The following is a 24,501-nucleotide window of genomic DNA, read 5'->3' as shown; positions in this document are numbered from 1 at the left end:
TCCAGAGGATATGAAAATAGCAAAAGTGACTCCACTTTATAAAAAGAAAGATAAAACTGATGTTAGCAACTATAGACCTAATAGTGTTTTAAGCGTAGCATCAAAGATTCTAGAAAAATCGGTCTGTGTTCAAATTGAAAGATACTTCAAAGAAAATGATATAATTTATGAATTTCAATCTGGTTTTCGACATGATTATTCGACTGAAACATGTCTAATTCATTTGACTGATTATTTGAGGAGAGAAACTTCCCAAGGGCGCTTTGTTGGTATGGTGCTCCTTGATCTGCAAAAAGCTTTTGATACAGTTAATCATTGCGTCTTATTGAAGAAGTTACAACTAATGGGTTTTGATAAGGCAAGTTTAGATTGGTTCAGATCCTACTTATCTAATCGACACCAAGTAGTGGCCATTCATGATATTCGTTCCAAACTAATGCCTATAACATGCGGTGTTCCTCAGGGAAGCATTTTAGGCCCAATTCTATTTTCAGGTTATATAAATGATATGTGTATTTGTATAAAAGACTTCAAACTATTATTGTACGCAGATGACAGCGTACTACTCTATTCAAATCCTGATCCTAAATATATTGAGGAAAAGCTCAGTGAACAGCTGTCTACGTGTGTCGATTGGATGACTGATAATAAGCTTTCTTTACACTTGGGAAAAACAGAAAGCATTTTATTTTGTTCTAAAAGTAGTTCTAAAAAGTCATTTGAATTCAAAGTGACACACAATAATCAAGCAATCAAGAGAAAAGATTCTGTGAAGTATTTAGGCATTGAGTTGGCTAGCGCAATTTCATTTTCATCTTTAGTAGAATCAGTTATAAAAAAAGCAAATTCTCGTCTGAAATTTTTGTACAGATATCAAAGTTGTATGGATTTAAAAGCAAGACGTACACTCTGTTTTGCTCTTATTCAATGTTTATTTGACTGTGCTAACCCTGCATGGTATAGTAACATAAGAAATTTTATCGAACGTAGGGCGATATAAATGGTTTACATTCATCAGTGACATCACGAGTTCGCGGCGGCTTCTCTTCTGTGATGACCCTTAGCGGCATCTTGAGAGAAAACAATAACATGCCGACACCCTTTGAGTCAGCCGCGCGGTTTCTTTCATGTACGCGTATCTATAAACGGAATTTGCGCAAGGTATGTTTCGAATCTATATATGGAATTATTTTAGCCGGGATGTATTGGGTTCTCACGGGTTGGCGTGAGAATTCTCATTCACCTTGCAGATTTTTTAGAGGATGGACGTAGACATTATTCGGTGGCAAATTAATTTATTGAGGATATATGGTAGTCGATAGCTACTATACTTTGATTCCACATCGGTTTTTTACTTCAACTTAGTTCTTCGGAATAATTATATACGACGACGGGATTTGGAATTTTGTACATTTGGAGTTCATAATTGGTTAACTTTATATTAACTTCATAACTTCGTAAATTGTATCATCGCATCTGAAATTATAATGCCGAAGGCTAAGCAGAAGTCCAAGCGGACAACTGTCGACCAGGCTGGGTACTCACGTCCACGGAGAACTGCAACTGCAACAGCTCCGCCTTCCCAGCCCGGAGCAGAGCCTCTCGTCCAGGCACCGCAGCCGAACCCCGGAGTGGAGCAGCGGGGACCTGGTCCATCCGCAAGTGAGTACGATTCTTGGCCGCTTGTTTGCGCGGGCAATGAGACATTAAACTTAGTTAAGGAAGTGTGTTAAGAAGAATTATCAGTTTTTCGGGCAGGCCTATGTTTAAATAGTATGTATAATTGACTCATGTTTATGCATGGGGCAGTTGAAGATCAATAATGTTACATTTTATTGGTGATTTTGAAACGAGTAAATCATAATCTTCAACAACAATGAGCTGCCGGAAGTTTTTTCTTTCATTCCTGCTGTAGGTTGCCAGTCAAGTACGATCCTGCTCATAGGCGATTCCATGATCCACTGGCTAGCCGCCTTCGCGCATCGTGAGGGAAAACAAGGTTTGGGGTCGTCAGCCAACGTCGTTTGGAGAGGAAGGAGGGGCCTTAAGCTAGGTCAAGTTATTGGACATGTCGAATGGGTGCTGCCCGGTATCCAGGTTTCCTCTCCGTCGCACATCGTTCTGCACGGGGGAACAAACGACGTCGGGCGAGCTGAAAAACACGAATTGTTCTCGCTTTTGGATACAACGCTCGGACGATTGCACGAACATTTCCCCAATGCCCTCATTTGGTCGGATATTTTGCCGTGTAGGACCTACAGCGGCTTTAGTAAAGACGAGCAGCCCACAACTGATCGGACGCGGCGAGCACTAAACAAGCACGCCAGGTGCATATGCCGCACGATCGGGGGCAGTGCTTTGACTCACCTGGACATCAGGCACGAGCGGCGCGAGCTGTTTAGGAGAGATGGTATTCATCTCTCCGAGACCGGAAATAATATGTTTCTTCATAGCCTTATTAAGGGGTCGGGAAACATTGCATAGATTTTCGTGCAGTTTTTTTGAAGGGGTTTTGATTTATTGAATGGTATTCATGAGCTTGGTCACAGTCTTGTCCATAAGGTGTGTTTTTAATTTAATACCGTTTTCGGTAGAGAATTTTTTCAAGTCATAATGAAACGTAGTAATCACGTTTGTTCGGGTAATTGGTCTATTTATATTTAGCTCAAGCTTTGAAATTACAAAACTCGTACGTTATAGCAAAAGAGACTTATCAGGCTAGTAGTTTTTATTAAGATGTGAAGTTGATTTATTTAATGTACATATATATATACGGTATATATTTCCCCATTTTGATGTTTAAAGATAGTTATTATGTTTCGGGTAATTGGTTTATTTAGCTCGAGTTTTAAAAGCATAAAACTTTTACGTAACGCGAAAGAGATTTATTAGGCTAGTGGTTGCTATTACCATGTTAAGTTTATGTACATATATATATATATCCGCATTTTGATGCTGTGTATTTTAGTTAATGGAAATTACAAAGCGTTTTCATAAGCTTGGTCACAGTTGGGACCACGAACGTGTTTTTCATTGAAGACTGCTTTTGGTTTAAAACGAAAGGTAGTTATTAGGCTATTTTGGTTAATCGGTTGGTTTAGCTCAAGCTTCGAAATCTCAAAACGTGGGTATTGAAAAGATATTATGGTAATTGGTTGAACGCATTATGTTCAAGTTCAAGTTCGTGTACTTCGTACATTTATATATATATATATAGCCGTTTCGTGGCTTTGTTTTACTTTACTTACCGATTATTGCAGAGTGTTTTTCATGAGCTTAGTCACAGTCGTGGCCATAAATGTGCTTCTAACTTATTGTTTTTGGTTGGAAATGAAAGGTAGTTATCACGCTATTTTGGTTAATTGGTTGGATTTAATATGTTCACGTTCAAGTTCGTGTATTTAGTTCATATATATATATATATAGCCATTCGTGGCTTTGTTTTACTATATTTACTGTTATTGCAGAGTGTTTTCATGAGCATAGTCACAGTCGAGGTCATAAAGGTGTTTTTAATTTATTGTTTTTGGTAGAAAACGAAAGGTAGTTATCACGTTATTTTGGTTTTGTGGTTGATTTAGCTCAAGTTTCGAAATCGCACAACGTTGGTATTGAAACGAAATTAAGGTAATTGGTTGAATTCCATATGTTCAAGTTCGTGTTCGCGTTTAAAACGCGTAGTGAAACGAAAGTAACCCATTAGAATTTAGGGTGAAATCAACATGTAAGTTTATATGCGTAAATTATGTGATAAAAATATGTACGCTCAGTGGCGGCGGGCGGTGCCCGTGTGGCGGAAATTGGCATTTTTGCCTCTTCGCATATATATATATATATATGTGTATGCGTATATATGTTAATATATACATATAAAGGTTATTATGTGTATTACACACTGCTGCAAAATACCTCATGGGAAGGTTGTGTTTTTGAGAATATGAATTAGATTATTTTAATTGGCCATTGTATCGGCAGAGCTCAATATTTATTGGTTTCCGGTTGGGGCCCCGATGATAACAGGCATTTCGTCCTGTCGTTTATTTATAACATGTACCCGCCTGTAAAGTAGGCATCTGTTCGCCTGTTTAATGCAGTGGAACTGTGTGTCTTCTTGTATGCAGAGGGGTGTTATACGTATAGCCCACTTTGTGGTACTCACAGTTAAATCCATATGAGAAAGTAAACTCTGTTCGCCCTCTTTAATGAGGAAACAGTGTCGCCTTTTTACGGGCTGTGGGGGGTTGTACACAAGTTCTCGTCTGTTAGTGCCCCTGATGCAGAGAGTACTTTGGATTGGACATGCCGGCTCCATCCAGTTTTTTCAGAGCTCAATATTTATTGTTTTCCGGTAGGGGCCCCGATGATAACAGGCATTTCGTCCTGTCGTTTATTTATAACATGTACCCGCCTGTAAAGTAGGCATCTGTTCGCCTGTTTAATGCAGTGGAACTGTGTGTCTTCTTTTTATGCAGAGGGGTGTTATACGTATAGCCCACTTTGTGGTACTCACAGTTCAATCCATATGAGAAGGTAAACTCTGTTCGCCCTCTTTAATGAGGAAACGGTGTCGCCTTTTTACGGGCTGTGGGGGGGGGGGGGGGGGTTGTACACAAGTTCTCTCGTCTGTTGGTGGCCCCGATGCAGAGAGTACTTTGGATTGGACATGCCGGCTCCATCCAGTTTTTCAGATGCAGATAATTGTATAAATTGATCAAAAGATTCGAAAATGATACCCGGGTCCTTCCCTGGGGCGGATTGGAGCAGTGTAACGTTTAAGTAAAAGTATTTTATATTCAGTTGGGAAAGTTTGTGTCGTAGTTGTTATTATTGTCATGATGTTGATATTCAGGGTAACAAGATTCCATCCTCTATTAAATCTCAAGTACCCGCAAAAACGCATCCCGTTTCATTTTGTTACTGTGAATGTAAGAAATTTTATCGAACGTAGGGCGATATAAATGGTTTACATTCATCAGTGACATCACGAGTTCGCGGCGGCTTCTCTTCTGTGATGACCCTTAGCGGCATCTTACCGTGTTTACACAGTGATCCGCATCGAGGGTTGAAGCCGCGAGGGGATTGAAGCCGGGTTGAAGCCTGCAGTTTTATGTGTGTAAACGGGATCCCAGTGAAGATTGAAGCCGGGTTGAAGCCGCCGCTTGAATCCACCAGAATTGCAGGTCTCAACCCACCTCGCGGCTTCAACCCTGCAATTTTATGCTGTGTAAACGGGATCTGATCCGCCTCGAGGGTTGAAGCCAGGTGGGCCGACGTGAGCAGCCAATGAAAATGGTATTACTGATATGCGCGCATAGCTTTCCTTTAAGCGCAACCTTAAAAGTATAAATAGGCCGCGCGTATAAATAGGCCGCGCGTATGTTTTTATTGTTATTGTTGGCACAGGTGGACAGGTGGACAGGTGGACGTGTTTTGTTGAGCTCTCCGATAAATTGCCTTATTTGCAGACATTTTACATTTTCACGCGAACTCCTATACTTCACTGGATAGTGTACGTGATGGTGATTATTTTCTAAAAAAATTCTCGTGAAATCAATAATTTGTATCTCAATTTTGGAGACTTTTGTGACTTTCGTTTCGTTTTTTCGCTCAAATAAGAACTTTTGAATATCAACAAGGTATCGGCCCTAAGCGTATCTACTCAATTTTCATAACAATAAAAAAACATTCCGTTAACAACCATCACTTTCATCTGCTTATCTTACTTTACGCGTCCTCATCACATCTTTGGTGCAACGCGCTTAACGCTTCATCATATCGCGCATCTCTATTATTACGTCATATCTTTGACACCTGTTAATTTGTTATGGCGAGTAACTTTCACTTACTAGACGATGAAGTGTCTGTGAAATCTACTGTTAAGGACTCCGTCTCGGAAGCTGTTAGTTATGCTTTGGTAACTGGTGCTAGCACAAAGAAGAGGCCGCAGTCTTCGACAACGCCCAGGACCAGGACCGAAGCTCAACAACGATCTGGTCGCCGACCTTGTGCGTCAGGTTATTGAGGTCTTGCAACCCATCATCATCAAGACCGTGGCTACTGCTGTAACTGCGGCCATGGATTCCGTCATGGAAGGCCTGAGGAAATTGACTCCTCCTCCTCCTCCTCCTCCTACTCCGTCAGCAGCAGCATCCGCCCAGACCAACGTTTTAAGGTTTGAGGTGGACCGTCTGGAGCAATACAGCCGTCGGGAGAATATCAAGAGTTATGGCCTGCCTGTGACAGCTGGGGAGGACACGTCCGATGTGGTGGTGAAGCTGGGGAGGGAGATTGGTGTGGAGGTGACGAGAGATGACATCAGTGTCTCACACCTTCTACTTGGAGGACGATCTGGTAAACCGGCGCCAATCTTGGCCAAGTTCGTTCGCAGAGAGAAGAGGACGGAGTTCATGAAGAAGAAGCGTCGACTGAGGGAGACAAAGCGGGACGTCTTCATCGCAGAAGATCTGACTTCGCTCCGAGCCAAGATGCGCAGGAAGGTAAAAGAAGACCGTGACAGTATCGAGAAAGTCTGGACCATCGACGGCAGAATCTTTTGCCTACTGAATGGCGGCACGAAGGTAATCATCGACACGCCTGATGACCTCCTGAAGATCGGGTGGTCCGAGGAGCGCCTTCGTTCATCAGGTCTTTACTGATGGGGTAGGGATACGTCGGCCTGGTGAATGTGACGAAGCACGCTAATTTTTTAAGTTTAAACGTTTGCGGGTTAAGAAAAAAATTAAATGATGGAATATTGGAACAGTACATTAAAGAGTTTCATATTGTATGTTTGAGTGAAACTAAAGTTGACGTTATTAATGAATCTTTGTTACCAGATGGCTTCAAATACCTCTTTAAAGACAAACCAAGTCAAAGCAACTTTCCGTTTGGTGGCGTTCATGGACTTGGTGTTCTACTACGAAAAGAAATATTCAATTTTGTGTCAATTATTAAGCAGACTAAATCTGAAACAGTATTTTGGTTAAAGATCGGCGAGAAGGCATTTGGATTTCTGTTTATACTTGGTGCTGTTTACATTCCTCCTGAAAATTCTAAATATTTTAACGAGTCTATGTTTGATGACATTGCTTCTGATCTTCTCATGTTAAAAAATGTACACAATATGCCTTTTTGTCTTCTAGGAGATTTTAATGCAAGAACAGGTGTTGAAAAATAAAATCTCTGGTTATTCTGAAATTTAGGATTGCGCCAACAGTCATGTGAATGATTTCGATAACGATTATATAGACACTGAGGATTTCCAGACTTATAACATAAGGTTGAGAAGATGTAACAGCGATGCTGTTATTAATAACCACGGAAAAAGATTTCTTGAACTATGTAGACATTTTAAACTGATTATTGCAAATGGTCGTGTAGGCGTGGATAAACAAGGTGATTTTACATGTGCTAACACAAGTACCATTGATTATTGTGCCGCATCGCTCGAATTATTTCATGTTCTTAATCATTTTGCGGTTGATATATTTGATCCTTTTTTGTCTGACAAACATAATCCCATTGTATTAAGATTGAATAGCGAAAGCAGTTATGAAAAATGTAAAAGTGAAGAAAAAGTGAAAAAAGTTTCGGGATCAACGACGAAAATTAAATGGAGTGTAAATTCTGCTAAAGATTTTGTTGATAACATCGATCAAAGTCTAGTTGAAAATATACATTATGCTGTTGATCGTTTGGAGGGTCACGACATTCAGATTGATCAGGATTCAATCGATAATGTAGCTTGTTTATTACAAAATATTTACCTTACGGCGGCCAAAAAAAGTGGAATGGTAAAAACCTATGGAAATTATAAACCTTGTAAGTCTGGTCGGAAGCGGAAACCATGGTTTGATGCAAATTGTGCTCGGTCAAGGGGTCAGTATTTTCATCTTAAAAATCTTAGGAAAATTGATAAATCTGATAGTATTGAAAAGGAATATACCAAAGTTAAGAAAATGTATAAAAAGGCTATTCGTTCAGCTCAAAACAACTTTGATATAAAAATCCACAGTGAATTAAGAAATCTTAAAATCAATCAACCACAAGCATATTGGAAAATTATTAATTCAGCTAACGGTTTAAGTAATGAAAAAAAAACCCAATTGAAATTCAATCTCTTGAACAACACTTTCGTAGTCTGAGCCAAAATCAAAGAGATAATGCAGATATATTAGAACCTGACCAAGTTCTTTCGAGCAATCAATGTATCAATCGTTCTATAAGCAGGGAAGAAGTAACACGTCAAATAAATAGACTGAAAAACGGTAAGGCACATGGCGATGATTTAGTTCTAAATGAATTTTTGAAGTGTAGCACAAAGTCTGTTTTATCAGTAATCGTTAGGTTATTTAACATTGTATTAAAAAGTGGAATTGTACCATCTGAATGGACAATAGGGTTAATTCACCCTCTTTATAAGAAGAAAGGAAATCCTAATGTTCCGAACAACTATAGAGGAATAACATTGCTTAGTTGTCTCGGCAAGCTGTTTACAGCAGTCTTGAATGAGCGACTTACGTCTTATCTCGAAGATAATGAATTGCTAGGTGATGAACAGGCTGGTTTTCGAAATGGTCATTCAACGCTTGATCACATTTTTGTTCTCCATTCAGTGATCGATTTATATCTCTCTTCAAAAGAGAGGGTTTATTGTGCATTTATTGACTACAAGAAGGCATTTGATTTGGTTGACAGGAGTTCTCTTTGGAATAAATTACTTAAGAAAAATGTTGATGGAAAGTTTTTTCAATGTAATTAGCATATGTATGCTCAGGCAGGGGCGTACGCAGGATTTTTTCAAGGGGGGGTTTTAAAATATTTTGCTCCCGAAAAATTGAAAATCGCGCCGGCCGAAAAGTCGCTCAGTGGGGGGGGGGGGGGGGGGGGGGGGGGGGGGGGGGGGGGGGGGGGGGGGGGGGGGGGGGTAAGCGGACACTTTTTTTTTTTTTTTGGTCTCAAAATTTCAAAATTTGACATTTTTTTACGTATGGGGGGGGGGTAAGGTCACCTTATTTAGGTTAGCCGTGGGTATAATTTTTTTTTTTTCTTTTCTTTTTTTAATAAAAAAAAAAAAAAAAAAAAAAAAAAAGCCAAAGGGGGGGGGGTTTTTTGGTTTTTTTAGGGGGGTTTACATACATTAAAATACCAAAGGGGGGGTTTGAACCCCCAAAACACCCCCCCCCTGCGTACGCCCCTGTGCTCAGGCTAAGTCATGTGTAATTTCTGGTACAGAAAAGTCTTCTTTATTTGATTGTAACATTGGTGTGCGACAAGGAGAAAATTTATCTCCGATGCTATTTGCCCTTTTTTTAAATGACTTCAAACAATTCATTAGCGAAAAGTGTGGAGGCATAAATATTCTTCCTGACAAGATTGATGCAGCTGCGTATCAAAATGGTATAGATGTATATCTCAGGCTTTTTACATTACTGTATGCAGACGATACAATAGTTCTTGCAAAAACTGAAAGTGATCTTCAGCTTGCTCTTGATGCAGTATCTGATTACTGTAAAAAATGGTTTCTTCAAGTTAACACAGCTAAAACCAAAGTTGTTGTATTTTCTCGTGGTAAAGTTCGAAAAATTCCTATATTTAAATTTGATCATGATATTGTAGAAGTTGTTGATGAATACGTTTATCTTGGAACTACTTTTAACTACAACAACAAATTTCGTAAAGCACAAATTAAGCAACTTAATCAAGCTAGACGAGCAATGTATAGTCTATTATCTAAAACTTATCAACTGCACTTACCTATTGATATCCTCTTGGAATTATTTGATCAACTTGTGTTACCTATTCTGCTCTATGGAAGTGAGATATGGGGATTTGAAGTGCTACATGATCTTGAAATTTTCCACATGAAATTTTGTAAGCAAGCCCTTTCTGTCAACAAAACAACTGCAAATTGTATGGTACTTGGTGAATTGGGGAGGCTTAAACTTGAGAAATATATCGAAAGCAGAATGATAAACTTCTGGTGTAGGATTGTACATAGTGGACAGGATAAATTTTCTGGTAAGGTTTATATTATCTTAAAATTACTCTTTGAGAAGAATATATATCAGGCACCTTGGTTAAAAAAAATCAAGCTGACTCTGGACAATATGGGGATGTCTAATTTATGGGAAATTTGTGAAAATACTAGCTATGAGTGGGTCAAACAAACTGTGGAACGTCGATTGAGAGATTCTCATGCTCAGTATTGGTCTGCTTGTATGTACGATAATTTGCATGGTGTTAACTATCGAATCTTCAAACATTCTTTATGTTTAGAAAGATACTTAATCGATCTCTTTAAAAGAGATCGGACAATATTAAGTCGTTTTCGCTGTGGCAATCATTACCTGCCGATTGTAGCTGGTAGATATTCAAATACTCCAAGGGAAATGAGGCTATGTACGCTGTGCAATTTGCAATCACTTGGGGATGAGTTTCATTACTTGTTTGTATGCCCTACCTTTCGTTCAGAAAGAAAATTGTTCATCGATAAATATTTTATTGAAAGACCAAATACACTAAAAATGGGTCAGCTTTTTAACTCCAATAATGTACAAACACGTTTAAACTTAGTAAAATTCTGTCGAAAAATAATGCTTCGTTTTCATTAATTTAAGTATGTGCAAAAACATGTAATGAGTTCAATATTAACTTTATGTTTCTCTTTTTTGTCTTATATCAATTTATTAAATTGATATCAAGAATATTTTCAGTAATTCATTAATTCAGATATCAATTTACTGGTGCCAGTAAATTTCTTTTTCAATTGCTTCCATTAATTTCGTCATTAATTATCGTTTTAATTAATATTATTGTTTTGTTTTTGATTATTATTATTATTATCATCATCAATATTGTTATTATCATTATCATCATAATTTTTCTCACTATTGTCGATAGTGTTATTTTGTATGGATTAATATTAATTCTATTTGTATTGTATTGTATATTTCACAGTGTTTAATTGACAAATTCAAACTGATTGTAACCTTTTCCAATACCCCAATGTGGGTGACATGAGAATAAATTGTCATTGTCATTGTCATTGTCTGTCATTGTCATTGGACCCCCAGCTGAAGCTGATGTAGGTCAAATTCCCCGCATTGTGACGTCATTGTGATCCGTCTCGAGGGTTGAAGCCGCCTTTTTTTTTTTTTGCTGTGTAAACACGATCACATTTGCGCGCTTTAGAGGCTTCAATCCCCTCGCGGCTTCAACCCGGCTTCAATCCTCGAAGCGGATCACTGTGTAAACACGGTACCTTTGAGTCAGTCGCGCGGTTTCTTTCATGTACGCGTATCTATAAACGGAATTTGGGCAAGGTATGTTTCGAATCTATATATGGAATTATTTTAGCCGGGATGTATTGGGTTCTCACGGGTTGGCGTGAGAATTCTCATTCACCTTGCAGATTTTTTAGAGGATGGACGTAGACATTATTCGGTGGCAAATTAATTTACCCTCCACCACCCCCAACTTCATTTTCCTCCTTACGTTTTTCAAGTGTATTCGATAGTATGTTTTACTAAATATTAAGTGGTCAGGAAGTGTGTCAAGTGATTAACATAACGGATTAATCATGATTGTTTTTTCCCCTCAGTCAAGTAATCTTGATGTCGAAGCAATGCTTGGCAGGTTGGGGCTTTCCTGCATCACAATTAAAGGAGATTTTATATATAAGAATGTTGTTAATATAGCTGAGTAACATTTTTGGTCTCAGCTCGTTATACCATATTTTGTCGTTGTTGTTAATTCGATTATATATATTGGCATTATTGTTTTGCAAGCAATACGATTTTGTAATAATGGTTTTGTTGGTCTAGGAGATAAGTTATGATTGACATGATATTTGTTTTGTCTCACAGATACAAATGCAATAATGCATGGAAATTGTTTTACATGCTTTAGGTCAAGCAATCGAATATATACGATACAGGGTAATCTCGATTAAAGGAGATTTCATATGTAACAATGTTGTTAATATAGCAGAATAACATTCCTGGTCCCAGCTCGTTATACTATATTTTGTTGTTACCTGTATTAGGTCCATGATTATATACAACGGCATTTCTGCTGTAGCATGGTAATTTTAACGGGACCAATTAAGAACCTCGTTATACCGATTTATCGCTGTATACAGTGGGTTTAACATTATTCAGTGAGTGTGTTAACGAATTAAAGGAGAATTGTATTCCCAAAGGACATGCAGGGTAATGCTATATCAAATTGAAAGTTTACTCGGATTTGGAGCAAATTGCTTGGTCGCACGAATATCTGCGGTTTTATAACGAATGGCTCCGCAGTCGTGGGCCGTGAGGGAATTTTGTCCCGGTCATGTTTCTCAGATCAGTGTCTGAAGATTGGGTTTGTTTCGCCCTCACCTCATCCGAAAGGGGGTCACGGAGTGGCCTCGGGGGGGGGGGGGGGGGGGGGGTCTAAACACGCGAATTGTTGGAATTTGCGTTGTGACATGTGTAATTGCAATTGGTGTATGCTTATGAATAAAATCACTGTTTGAATGTATATATGTTAATATATACATATAAAGGTTATTATGTGTATTACACACTGCTGCAAAATACCTCATGGGAAGGTTGTGTTTTTGAGAATATGAATTGGATTATTTAAATTGGCCATTGTATCTTGCAGAGCTCAATATTTATTGGTTTCCGGTTGGGGCCCCGATGATAACAGGCATTTCGTCCTGTCGTTTATTTATAGCATGTACCCGCCTGTAAAGTAGGCATCTGTTCGCCTGTTTAATGCAGTGGAACTGTGTATCTTCTTTGTATGCAGAGGGGTGTTATACGTATAGCCTGGCCCACTTTGTGGTACTCACAGTTAAATCCATATGAGAAGGTAAACTCTGTTCGCCCTCTTTAATGAGGAAACAGTGTCGCCTTTTTACGGGCTGTGGGGGGTTGTACACAAGTTCTCGTCTGTTAGTGCCCCTGATGCAGAGAGTACTTTGGATTGGACATGCCGGCTCCATCCAGTTTTTTCAGAGCTCAATATTTATTGGTTTCCGGTAGGGGCCCCGATGATAACAGGCATTTCGTCCTGTCGTTTATTTATAACATGTACCCGCCTGTAAAGTAGGCATCTGTTCGCCTGTTTAATGCAGTGGAACTGTGTGTCTTCTTTGTATGCAGAGGGGTGTTATACGTATAGCCCACTTTGTGGTACTCGCAGTTAAATCCATATGAGAAGGTAAACTCTGTTCGCCCTCTTTAATGAGGAAACGGTGTCGCCTTTTTACGGGCTGTGGGGGGTTGTACACAAGTTCTCGTCTGTTGGTGGCCCCGATGCAGAGAGTACTTTGGATTGGACATGCCGGCTCCATCCAGTTTTTCAGATGCAGATACTTGTATAAATTGATCAAAAGATTCGAAAATGATACCCGGGTCCTTCCCTGGGGCGGATTGGAGCAGTGTAACGTTTAAGTAAAAGTATTTTATATTCAGTTGGGAAAGTTTGTGTCGTAGTTGTTATTATTGTCATGATGTTAATATTCAGGGTAACAAGATTCCATCCTCTATTAAATCTCAAGTACCCGCAAAAACGCATCCCGTTTCATTTTGTTACTGTGAATGTAAACAAGTCAGATCAAAAGAAGTTGAAGATTATACAGAACAAAATGGTGAGATTTATCAACTGTTCTGGTCCAAGAACTCATGTTGGCTACAGCGAACTTTCTAAAGCTGGTTTTCTTGAAGTCGACCAAAGATCAAAACAACTCGTATTGCATCACGTGCATAAAATATATCATACTAGGTCGAATCATTATATTCGATCCAACTTCGATCTTGTTACTGACGTACATGATGATAATACAAGAAATAGCCGATTCAACTTTAACTTACCAGAAAGAGTAGGTAGTATTGGAAATTCGTTTTATTACAATGCCATAAAACATTGGAATTCCCTTCCCAATGGTGTAAAAGAAATAGGAGACTATGATCATTTTAAGAGGAAATTAAAGGAATACCTAATACTTGACAGTCAGAGAAGAGAAGTGAATTACATGTTATATGATTGAATTTTTTATTCTTCTGTCGGTTCATACTTTTTCATGTTGTATATACTTATGTTTTCGTACGTTATAGAAATTCTACAAATTCATCATTATTTTCCTCTTCTTCCTTCTCCTCTTTTTCTTCTTCTCCTTCTTCTTTTTCTTCTTGTACTTAATATCATTTCTATCATCAGTTTAAGGTTGTTATTATTATTATTATCTTTAATAAGTAGTTATTTTAATTTTCTTATCTGTCTGTAAATATTACTATTTTAACTTATTAATTTTATACATGTATGTAAGGGACCCCACTGGAAATAAGCTCTCGAGCTTTCGTGGGTTATCCTGTTCAAACTGACTTATTTTTGATCTGTTATTATTGTATATTGTTGTATGTTGGAAGCTTGTCGAATAAAAATCAATCAATCAATCAGGACTGAGACTAGGATCATCACTTGGAACCTTTGTGAGTCACAAAAGCTCCTAGTGACGGAGTGCTCAAATTGCACCGAAGCACATGCTTAAAACTCGACTTCCATTTATTGAAGATCGTAAAGCTTTCTTGGCATAAATAATATTAATGGTTGGATTGACGCGTCGATCCCGCCATTAAGAGGTCAAGGGATGGTGTGGACACCGGTCACCGGTAAATTAAACGCCATTGGAGAGGGCCGATGTTGTAGCGTAGGGGAATGGGTCCTTTCATGCTTTTCTTCTTCTTTGTGTCTTTCTTTTGTATGTTGTTTTCCCTACACGACTGTCCCCCGCTCCGCTCTCGATCATCTTTACCCTTTGTTCGCCATTCTACATTTAAGTGTGGCACGTGATCCCTTGTCCCCTTTTACATATGCCACTAATAACAAGTAGGATGTCATGTGACATACCATGACACATCCTCGCAAAATTCTTGACTTTTCAATATGAATTCTTACCCATTTTTAAGCATGAAACTCCGAGATCTCTCGTATGTCCACACCCAGTGTCACCCAAATCATGATATGGATCACACTCAAGAAGATTCGATTCTTTTCCAGAGCATCTCGGCCAACGTAGTATTACTTCCCCTGTCCCACGTCCGTATGATGAGTGGGTTGAATATGCTATAGCCCCGACGAATCCTAACATTCTGCAGACCACTTCCGAGTCCAATGGGGTCCAGAAATGTTGGCAGACAGTACCCCATGATCCGAAGTAGAACAACTCAACACGACCTTGGCTCTCATCCGGACCTTCTACGAGGCGAACCTTGAGTTCAGCTACAAGTAGAAATTACAAAATGAATTTCAACTTGTTAAACAATATTATTATTATTACAAAATAGAAAAAATTAAATTAAACCAAGCCATGTTACAGATATGGCTTAAAACAATAGTTTGCCCAATTTTTCTTGTCATCAAAATGGCAGATCGCAAGCCCTACTAACATGGATCGGGTCTGTAGAATATATAGCAAGGTCTTCCACGCAGTCAGTCGGCGACGTATAGGTCAGCACAGGTTTCTTCTTTCATTCGAGTTGTATGCATGAACTGTGTAGTCTCTGCATATGGGCCAGAACACCTTTTTCTGTATTTCTGGCATTTTTGTTATCATAGCCTAGCTGCACTACATAAAATCTGTATCAAACCAACGAGATTTTACAGAGTTTATTGTATAATAGGTGCAGCTGCCTTCTTTTGACAAGTGTTTTATCTTGGTTTTCTACAAGTACCTAACTGTTAACTGTTAACTAATTTTGTAATGTTTGCGAAATTATCTGGGTTTTATAAAAGCATTGATTTTTCGTCAAATAATCCCCATTTGCGGCTGGCTATGTACGAGAAGGGCCAATGAGAGAACAAAAAGTGAGCCATAATATTTGGATGATGATATCAAGTAATAATAAACGTATCCGGACACCTACCCCTAGACATCCACCCCCGGATAACCACCCCCAGTCAACTACCCCTAGGACAACTATCCCTAGGGCAAGCACCCTCTAGAACGACTACCCCCCCCCCCAGGACAACTACCCCCAGGACAACTACACCCCAGACAACTACCCCTTTATATAGTTCTACCGGAGGTAGTTGTCCTAGAGGATGGTTGTCCGGGGTATTTGTCCGGGGGTAGTTGTTCCGAGGGGTAGTCGTCCTGGAAAGTGTTTGCCCTAGGGGGTACTTGTCTTATGGGGTAGCTGACTGGGGTGGTAATCCGGGGGGGGGGGGTAGTTGTTCGACGGGTAGTTGTCCGAGGGGTAGTCGTTCTAGAAGGTTTTCGCCCTAGGGGGTACTTGTCTTATGGGGTAGCTGACTGGGGTGGTTATACGGGGGTGGATGTCAAGGGGGTAGGTGTCCTAGAAACAATAATAACAAGTGAAATAAAACCTTCTGGGAAGAAAATGATAAATTTCGTGCTTTGAGGTACAATAACATGATTCATAATATATAAGTCTATTTGTTTCAGGAAAGACCGCCTTTAATAAAGGGAATATACTGAAATGCACGTCTTTTACTTTAATTTTTTTTTTGGCGTGATAGTATTACATTTTCGGAAATTACAACTTTACCTTCTCCACTGCATATAAGACCAACGTCTTCAGAATGCGTGCAGTTATGGATCTCATAGCCGCCATGGTCGCAATGTGCGATGTGCGTTTCTGACCCGTCACATCCGACGTTTTCTAGGATGATATTACCAGTGGCTTCTCCGAAACTCACCAATGCAGAAGAGACTCCAGGAAAACCTAGCATTCGACAAACAACTGTAGCATCTTTGATATCCCAAGAGTCATCACAGATTGTACCCCATGACCCCTGGTAGTTCACCTCGACTCGCCCTTCATTGGCTGAAGCCCCGTCAACAAGACGCACGGGAACTGATACAAAGGAAATAATGTTGTGTATGTGGTTTGAATGTATGCCAGATTGAAAAGAAATCGGTAGAGAAATATACAAAATTAAAATGAGAAAAAAACGTATAATTCATGTGAAAATTACAATTCTTGCTCATTATTAGCAAATGGATTTATTCGGATGTGGTGTGATTTCATTTATCAGAAGGGAAGACCTACTGGTCATAGTGATCTCGAATGACATTTTCTCTTCCAGGCAGCTAGGGGAACGCCCTTGCGAATGAATAATTATTCATCGTTTTCTTTTAAATTGTTATAATTACGTTTTCCCTTCATGTACACTGTCGCTCATAACGTTGGAATATTTTTTTTCACCCCAATTTATGGAATTATTTTGACAATGATTTATTCCTAATAGATCTAGATAATAGTATAAATTCTCAGATTTTATTGAATAATAATTTGCCAGTGTTTGTTTTGCGTGACTGCTAAAGCATGTGTATGCTAATTTCCCTTTAAACAGAGAATAGGTTTGTTGCATTGAAGCCAGATTACAATGATTTGATTATATAAAATGATATCGCGCTCTTCTCTTTCAATGGAAAAGTATCAAACAAACAGAATTAGTGAATCAACAGTACAAATTCGAAGTTTCTAAAGTTAACATATTGCTCCGATTGTCTCATTTTCGCTCGCGTGAACATTGCCAGCACAAACCACTGAGCTCTACCTCCTGGACGGATCATCGCCCATTCCCATTCACTATACGTTACGTTACGTACTGAAAGGCTGTATTGTCTGACCGTTCATGAATATTCATTTTTTTGCTAAACTCGGCAAAATGTTTGCTTTAACTAAATGAAAAAATGACGGTGGGGGGTTGGATGAAATGGACATAATGAACCAAGCAAAAGTGATCCATGATAATTCATGCTTCTTATCCTTCGTGTGCTTGACCTATAATCTTAAAATCGCTTGACAAACTGAGTCCAAAGTTCGACTTGTTTCACATGTGTACTATAGGCAATGACGAGCTTGCAACCTATTTTGATCAAATTCGGTGGGTGAACTTTCAAAAGTCAATGGGACATGAGGGTTCCAATGAAAGAGCTAGTGATAACGTAAGTCGGGGTGGATGTGCTTTTCGTTTAAACAAAAAATGAATTTTTAACGATTTTTGTGTAAAATTCCACAGGCTAATATTTTAGGCTGCTGACTCTGACGATAGGGGGCGTTGTGAAATGAGACTAAACGGAGCTATATGATTCCTTGCTCGTAGTCGATGTTCGCTCTTTATTAATCGAAGACTAATCGTATATCTTCGATTAATGCCGACGTTTTCTCAACCAAAAATCATCCTGAAAAAATCCATCAATCACTGAAATCAGTATAGCGGTCAGTCGCCAATCAAACTCGGAACTGTCACCTAACCTTGGAAATCTGAGAAAATCTTTTTGTTCGGCAAAAGATTTTCGATGCAGCAGCGTAAACATTCAGCCAACCACTGCCAACCTTTTAAAGACTGCAAAAATAATGTCTTTGTGATCTCTGACAACTAACACCCGATTGTGATAGTCGGCAACCAATCGTAGCGCTATTTTCATGGAAAAACGGTTCGGGAAATTCAAAAACGATTGGGAGAATTTACTGTTAGAGGGTGTCGCACAGTGATGCCTTCAAAGAAAACCATAAGTATCTTTGAGGTTTGAGAATTTGTTCAGGATTATTTGCATGTTAGAGGGTTAGTACAGTAAAAGGAATATAATAATTAATATTTTATACACAAATTACGTTTTTTCATCAACCTTCAACGATATTACAGAGTCACTTTAATAATTCGAGGAATAGTTGTTGTATGGGCTCTCGGGGATGTTGCATCTTGTTATCAATCCTCAGCACGCCTCGGGTGAGATCAGGAAGCAACATCCCCTTGAGCCTATGAAACAACTATTCCTCTCAAATCAGTCATTATATCTATATTATTCGAGCCAATGTTGGCTTTTTGTTAGCTTTTCATGTTTGTTATAATACGCACAACCAGCCGGCCCGTGTATTGATATTATTAATTAATTAATGAACGGTCATAGTATTTTGGGGAAAATGGAGCTGAATTGGTATCGTATTAAATCTAAATTTCACACATTTTGGAGTCTAAATTACCTTCATATGAATTTTAGGTCCTAAAAGGGCACTAGAAATGTCCTGAAGAAATGTCATGAATAAGAATAAAAGCAATAACCATGCACTTCGGAGGCATTTGCGTAATGATTGCAGAGAGCCAGAAGTGTCAAGTCTGACAGACACGAGAGCTAAACAAGAACCCATTATTATCATCATTATTGTCGACATTCGTCGTCATCATGTTTTTTTTTTTTTTTTATATATAATGTTTTTCATGTTTATGTTCTCATGTTCCCATGTACTATGTTTTATGTATTGTTTGACCAATGTCTATTTGGTATAATAATAATGTAAAAACAAACAAATGCACAAACTACGTTAACACACCCTAACAAGCCAAAAACCTGGCTTTTATTGTGTTCACCATTTTCCAATTATCCATTTATGTTTTTTTTAATGTAGCCTGTACCTTGTTTCTCTTTGATTGCTATACTCGTTTTGTTTTGTTTTCTTCTTAATCTTTTGATTGAAATGTCATAGTTTTATAATGTTTTTATTGCCTATTGACTGTTTTTTACACATTGATTTTAATTGATGTTGGAATTTGGAAATAATTGATTTGATTTGATTTGATTTGAAGTCATGACTATTATTATTATTATCATTTTGTTGTTATTCTTACGTTTAATGCACGTTACTCCTACATCATCACTGTGTTCACAGTTGTGCGTTCCAAATGGATTATGCATACAATGTCCGATCGTCACTTCCTCTCCCGTACAGTGGATATTATCCAGGAATATGTCACCAGTTCCTGGGCCGAATTCCGCACAGCACGAAAAGGACTCCGCGAAGGTATAACCTAGCATTCTACAAACTACATGCGCATCAGTCATACCAAAGCCATCGTCGCAAACGGTACCATATGATCCTTGATAGCGGACCCGAACCCGACCTTCTCTACTGCTGCTCCCATTTTGCAAATCGACGTAATCTGTTGAGGACAAAAGAAAAAGAAAATCAATTAAGAAATGAAAGTAGAGAGGGAGGGAGAAGGGATAGGGGTGCATTATAAAGCAATACATGGGCTACCATCAGCTTTATTTGTGAGATAATGAAAAACTGAGTGTCAAATTTGAAAAAGCGTACAATTTAAATGACAAAATCATCTTTGTTGGATCAAAATCGGTTCAGAGATGGCTGAAAGATTCATAAGTATAACCATTTCTAACGTTTGTGGGTCCTATAATTTTATATTCGATAATTTTGAACAAGCCGTTTAAAAAAAACTAGACAGCGCCTTTTATGTTTTATTACAGCCAATGCCAATGTTGGCCATTTCTTGGCTTTTTCGTGTTGGTTGTAGTATACACAACCAGCCGGGCCGTGTGCGTTTTATTTTTCGTATCATAGCCAGCCCAGATTGAGCTTGCGAAGGAAACCAGCGCATGCGCACATGCAATCCGATAGGGTTGTTAATAGGGTCATAGTAATTATACCATTCAAGTTGTCATCAACTAATCGTTAGCTCAATAAGTAAGGACAGCGTAATACTAATGAAACTTTGGAATTGACTTAAAGGAATAGTTGAGTTCTGTTTTCAGACCGCAAATGCCTTCAAAGTGCATGGTTATTGCTCTTATTCTTATCTATGACATTTATAGTGCCCTTTTAGAACATAAAATTGCTATGAAGGTAAGTTTGGACCCCAAAATGTGTGAAATTTAGCCAATACGATCATTCCAATTCAGTTCCACTTTAAAAAAAATACACGGTGACCGTTAATTAATTATTTATTTAAAAATAAAAAATACATGAGCCGGCTAATTGTGGGTAATATAAGCAACACGAAAATGCCAACAAAAAAGCCAACATCGGCATTGGCTAAAATACGACGTAAAAGGCGTTATTTCGTGTTTTTTTCCAGCGGTTTTTTTCAAATTTTTCAAAATATCTAATATTTGTCGTGGTAAACAAATATTAGAAATCGTAATATTTCAGCCGTCTCTAAACCGATTTTGATCAAACAAAGATGATTTTGATATTAAATATTTTGTTCTTTCAAATTTGACACTCAGTTTTTCATTATCTCACAAAAAAAATATTTTGTGTAGCGCCCTTTGCAACAGAACTCAACTATCCCTTTAAGGGTTCGAATCTCAGTATTTATTCATTTGTTTTGCCTTTATAAAATAGTGAGGCAAAGGAATAAATAATCAAAGTCTAATTGTTTGTGACCTCTTTGCGAGCCTTCGTAGCTCGTTATGTATGAAAGAGAGTTCATACTAAAATCTGGGCTCGCTGTGGTACTACAAAATAAGACGCGGCCCGTTTAATGTAAATTAGTTAACGGTCACCGTATTTTTCTTTTAAGTGGAGCTGAATCGGTATGATTGGATTTAATCTAAATTTCAGACATTTTGGGGTCTAAAATTACCTTCATAGCAATTTAAGGTCCTAAATGGGCACCAGAAATATCATAGATAAGAATAAGAACAATAACCTTGCACTTCGAAGGTATTTGCGTAATGATTGCAGAGCGCCAGAAGTGTCAAGTCTGAAAAACTATTGCCGAGGTGATCTATACCACATCCCGCGTGCCAATGCTAAATATATATATATATTTATTAACAGCATATGCCTACCAAAATGTATTTGCATGTGTCTCTGAGGCACTGTGCGCCTACCCATTACTAAATTCACAAGGAACCATTGCGTCCTTGTCTTGCTTAATACGCGCAGTAGAGCTTTGCCCAGTAAATATTAAAGGTAATATAAAGTTTTGGGACATTTTGAAAATTGGTCGGATAGTGATTCTTCACAAATTTGATTTAATTGGATGCCCCTGTGGATGTATTTTAAGCATCAGAAAATTTAGCCCCTAAAACATTTCTGCTTTTGAGAAAAATTGAATATAAAAATTTACCGGTGCTCCCGGTAAATTTTGATGAATTTCAAATAGCGCCTACGGCCGTACAATGGTAGCTGCGACCATGAAAATGTCAGAATATGTAGTTGTGATATATAATTTCCAAACGGGAAAAGCTAATTGGTCGATTTTAATCAAGAAACATTGGTCTATAGGTTAATTTATATCTTGACCTTGAGAGGGAGCTATGCAACATAAAGAGTTCATTATTTACAATTTCATAACTTTAGACTCGATTTCAATCGCGACAACGATCACTGTATATTGTAGGATCGCATTTGCTTCCAATATGGTCATTTGAACCAAATTCATGACCCCATACCAAAACTTTTTATTACCTTTAAAGACGCCTCGGGTTCATAGCAGGATGTAACGTCCCCTTGTGCCAATAGAAACAACTATGTCTCTCATAGCAGTCAATATATCTATATTATATACCTTACTTTAAGAATCTTTCCTAATCCTGTCATCTGATTGGATAAGGTGAAGTCGTGTTTAGATGCCTGCAATTTGTTTTTGCTGCGATCCCCATTGGTTTCCGTGTTTAAAATATTACTTTGTGCGAGCTCGAGCGCAGATATCATGTTCCTGTTCCACTGGAGCACAGTTCTACTTTCCCTTTTCCACTGGAGCACAGTTTGAGGATAATTTGTTAATGTGAGGACCCCATGATTGGTATATAAGTGAGTCGCACATGTATTCTTTGACTCTTTACGGTATATACAAGATATATTGACAGCTTTAATATTCGAGGCATACTTGTTTCGATAGGCTCTCGGTGATGTTATATCCTGCTTTGACCCCTTGAGCCTATAGAAACAACTGTTACTATCATAGCAGTCTATATAATTATCTATACTATTATTGCCCAGCCTTTAAAAGCGAATTTCTGTCCTGCAGTTTTGACCAATCAGAGGCCTAAAATGTTCATGTGCGGTATATAGTATACACATATTGACTGCTCATGACGATGATGGTGGGAATTATCACTCCTAAGGTGGTGTTCATACCGGCCCTTCTATCACCCCCCCGAGGCAAGCCGAGGGGTGATAGATGGGCCGGCATGAACACAACCGGGGGAGTGATAATTTCCTCCACCATCCGATTGCAGAGCAGTCCATATTTGTTTTATATACCTCATTCTTTTCATTGATTCATGAATGGACTCTAGGTCTAGAAAATAAATCTAATATCTAGAGTCTATAATGCTCATCACGGTAATATATTTACAGTATTTTGAAGCTCAAAACATTTTTAATATCCAACGCTAAAAGAAATCCAATCTATACTGTACATGTTTACAGGTACTGCAGTAAGGTAATGCAGTTACTGCGGCCCAAAATTAATTGCATGGCTTCAGCGCGCATTTGAAATCTTGTACACTGTGCGTGCGCAAAAGTCGCGGAGGGGTTAGGAGTCCTATCACAGGGGTTGATGGTAGCTATCAAACCCTCTGACGCATTGAAAGATCGAAATGCTCCTTGTCATGTGATACAGTTTTGACCAATCAGTGAATGACAATCTTTGTATGAGGTATATAAAATGAATCGTCTAATTCAGAGTAATTATTACCCCCCCCCCCCTAGAATTTAAAGAAAAAAATACAATTACCAATGCCTTCACACGTGACTCCTGCATCTTGACGATGCTCACAGTTGTGAGATAGATAACCATTGTGTTGACAGAAGGCGATGTTTGACTCAGATCCCGTGCAATTCACATTATCCAGGATAATTTGCCCTATGCCTTCACCAAAGGTTGCGTTGGTGTAATAAGCAGAAGCACGTGGATATCCCAATGTGTGACAAACGACGTGGGCGTCATCTAAATCCCAGTCATCGCCACACACTGTACCCCATGCACCTTGGTAGTAAACCTCAACTCTCCCTTCAAAGGATCCTCTTCCACCACCCAAATATGTATATAGAGGTTCTGTTAATATTAAACATTGGTCATTAACATTAGCATGTGCATCAAAATGATTACCTCTTCTAAATACCCCCTGGTCGCACTAATGAGACCTACACCAGACCTACACCAGACCAACACCAGACCAACACCAGAACTACACCAGACCTACACCAGACCTACACCAGACCGAACATAAAATTGCAATGCCTCAAATGGCCAAGAATCGGTTGGTTTGGTGTCGGTTTAGTATCGTTTTGGCCGTGTGACTGGATAATTTTCATTAGGGTCACTGTCCAGCTTAACGTCGTATAAATACGCATTGTCAATCTAGTACGTCAAAGGCAGTATTTATTCGAAATAAAGAAGAATGATATATATTAACAGGTCAATGGATTTTGCGTGAGCTATCCTGTAATTCGCTCGTTACCAGCATGCCCTTGTTTCCCAGCATGCTTAGCGACACAGGTGTACATCAGGTACGCATTATCTAATCAGTCGTAGAGGCGTGTTTCTAAATATAGCCTCTAACGTAAGCATAACCATAACCCTAGGAGCGCAGCAATAGGCATCTGTGCATAATAATTATGCATAGTCCTATTATCGTTGCCTTTTAAAAAATCTAAAAAATACAGTTTTTTTTCTTCATGTCAAGCAATGTTCATAGATTTTCTTAGCTTTCTTACTCAAAATTCA

At 38.6% G+C, this 24,501-nt stretch overlaps 1 protein-coding gene across 1 annotated transcript; it reads left to right on the top strand.

The window, feature by feature from the left end:
- The first annotated feature begins 977 nt into the window (after nt 1–977).
- LOC100892182 lies at nt 978–4,321 on the top strand. Its single transcript, XM_003727219.3, has 2 exons — nt 978–1,662; nt 1,916–4,321. Exons 1-2 carry the CDS (start codon nt 1,488–1,490, stop codon nt 2,482–2,484), a joined length of 744 nt encoding a protein of 247 aa, XP_003727267.1. The 5' UTR covers nt 978–1,487; the 3' UTR covers nt 2,485–4,321.
- Nucleotides 4,322–24,501: the final 20,180 nt, after the last annotated feature.

The sequence above is a fragment of the Strongylocentrotus purpuratus genome, unplaced genomic scaffold (genome assembly GCF_000002235.5).
Source record: "Strongylocentrotus purpuratus isolate Spur 01 unplaced genomic scaffold, Spur_5.0 spur5_scaffold_13, whole genome shotgun sequence".
NCBI lineage: Eukaryota > Metazoa > Echinodermata > Echinoidea > Camarodonta > Strongylocentrotidae > Strongylocentrotus > Strongylocentrotus purpuratus.
Note: the sequence above shows the minus strand (reverse complement) of the source record. Positions and strands in the feature narration are given on the sequence as shown.

Bases quoted from the DNA above. Each gene is read 5' to 3' on its own strand.
- LOC100892182 (XM_003727219.3), top strand. From the start codon at position 1,488: ATGCCGAAGGCTAAGCAGAAGTCCAAGCGGACAACTGTCGACCAGGCT. The intron at 1,663-1,915 runs GTGAGTACGATT...TTCCTGCTGTAG, and splicing joins GGGACCTGGTCCATCCGCAA to GTTGCCAGTCAAGTACGATC.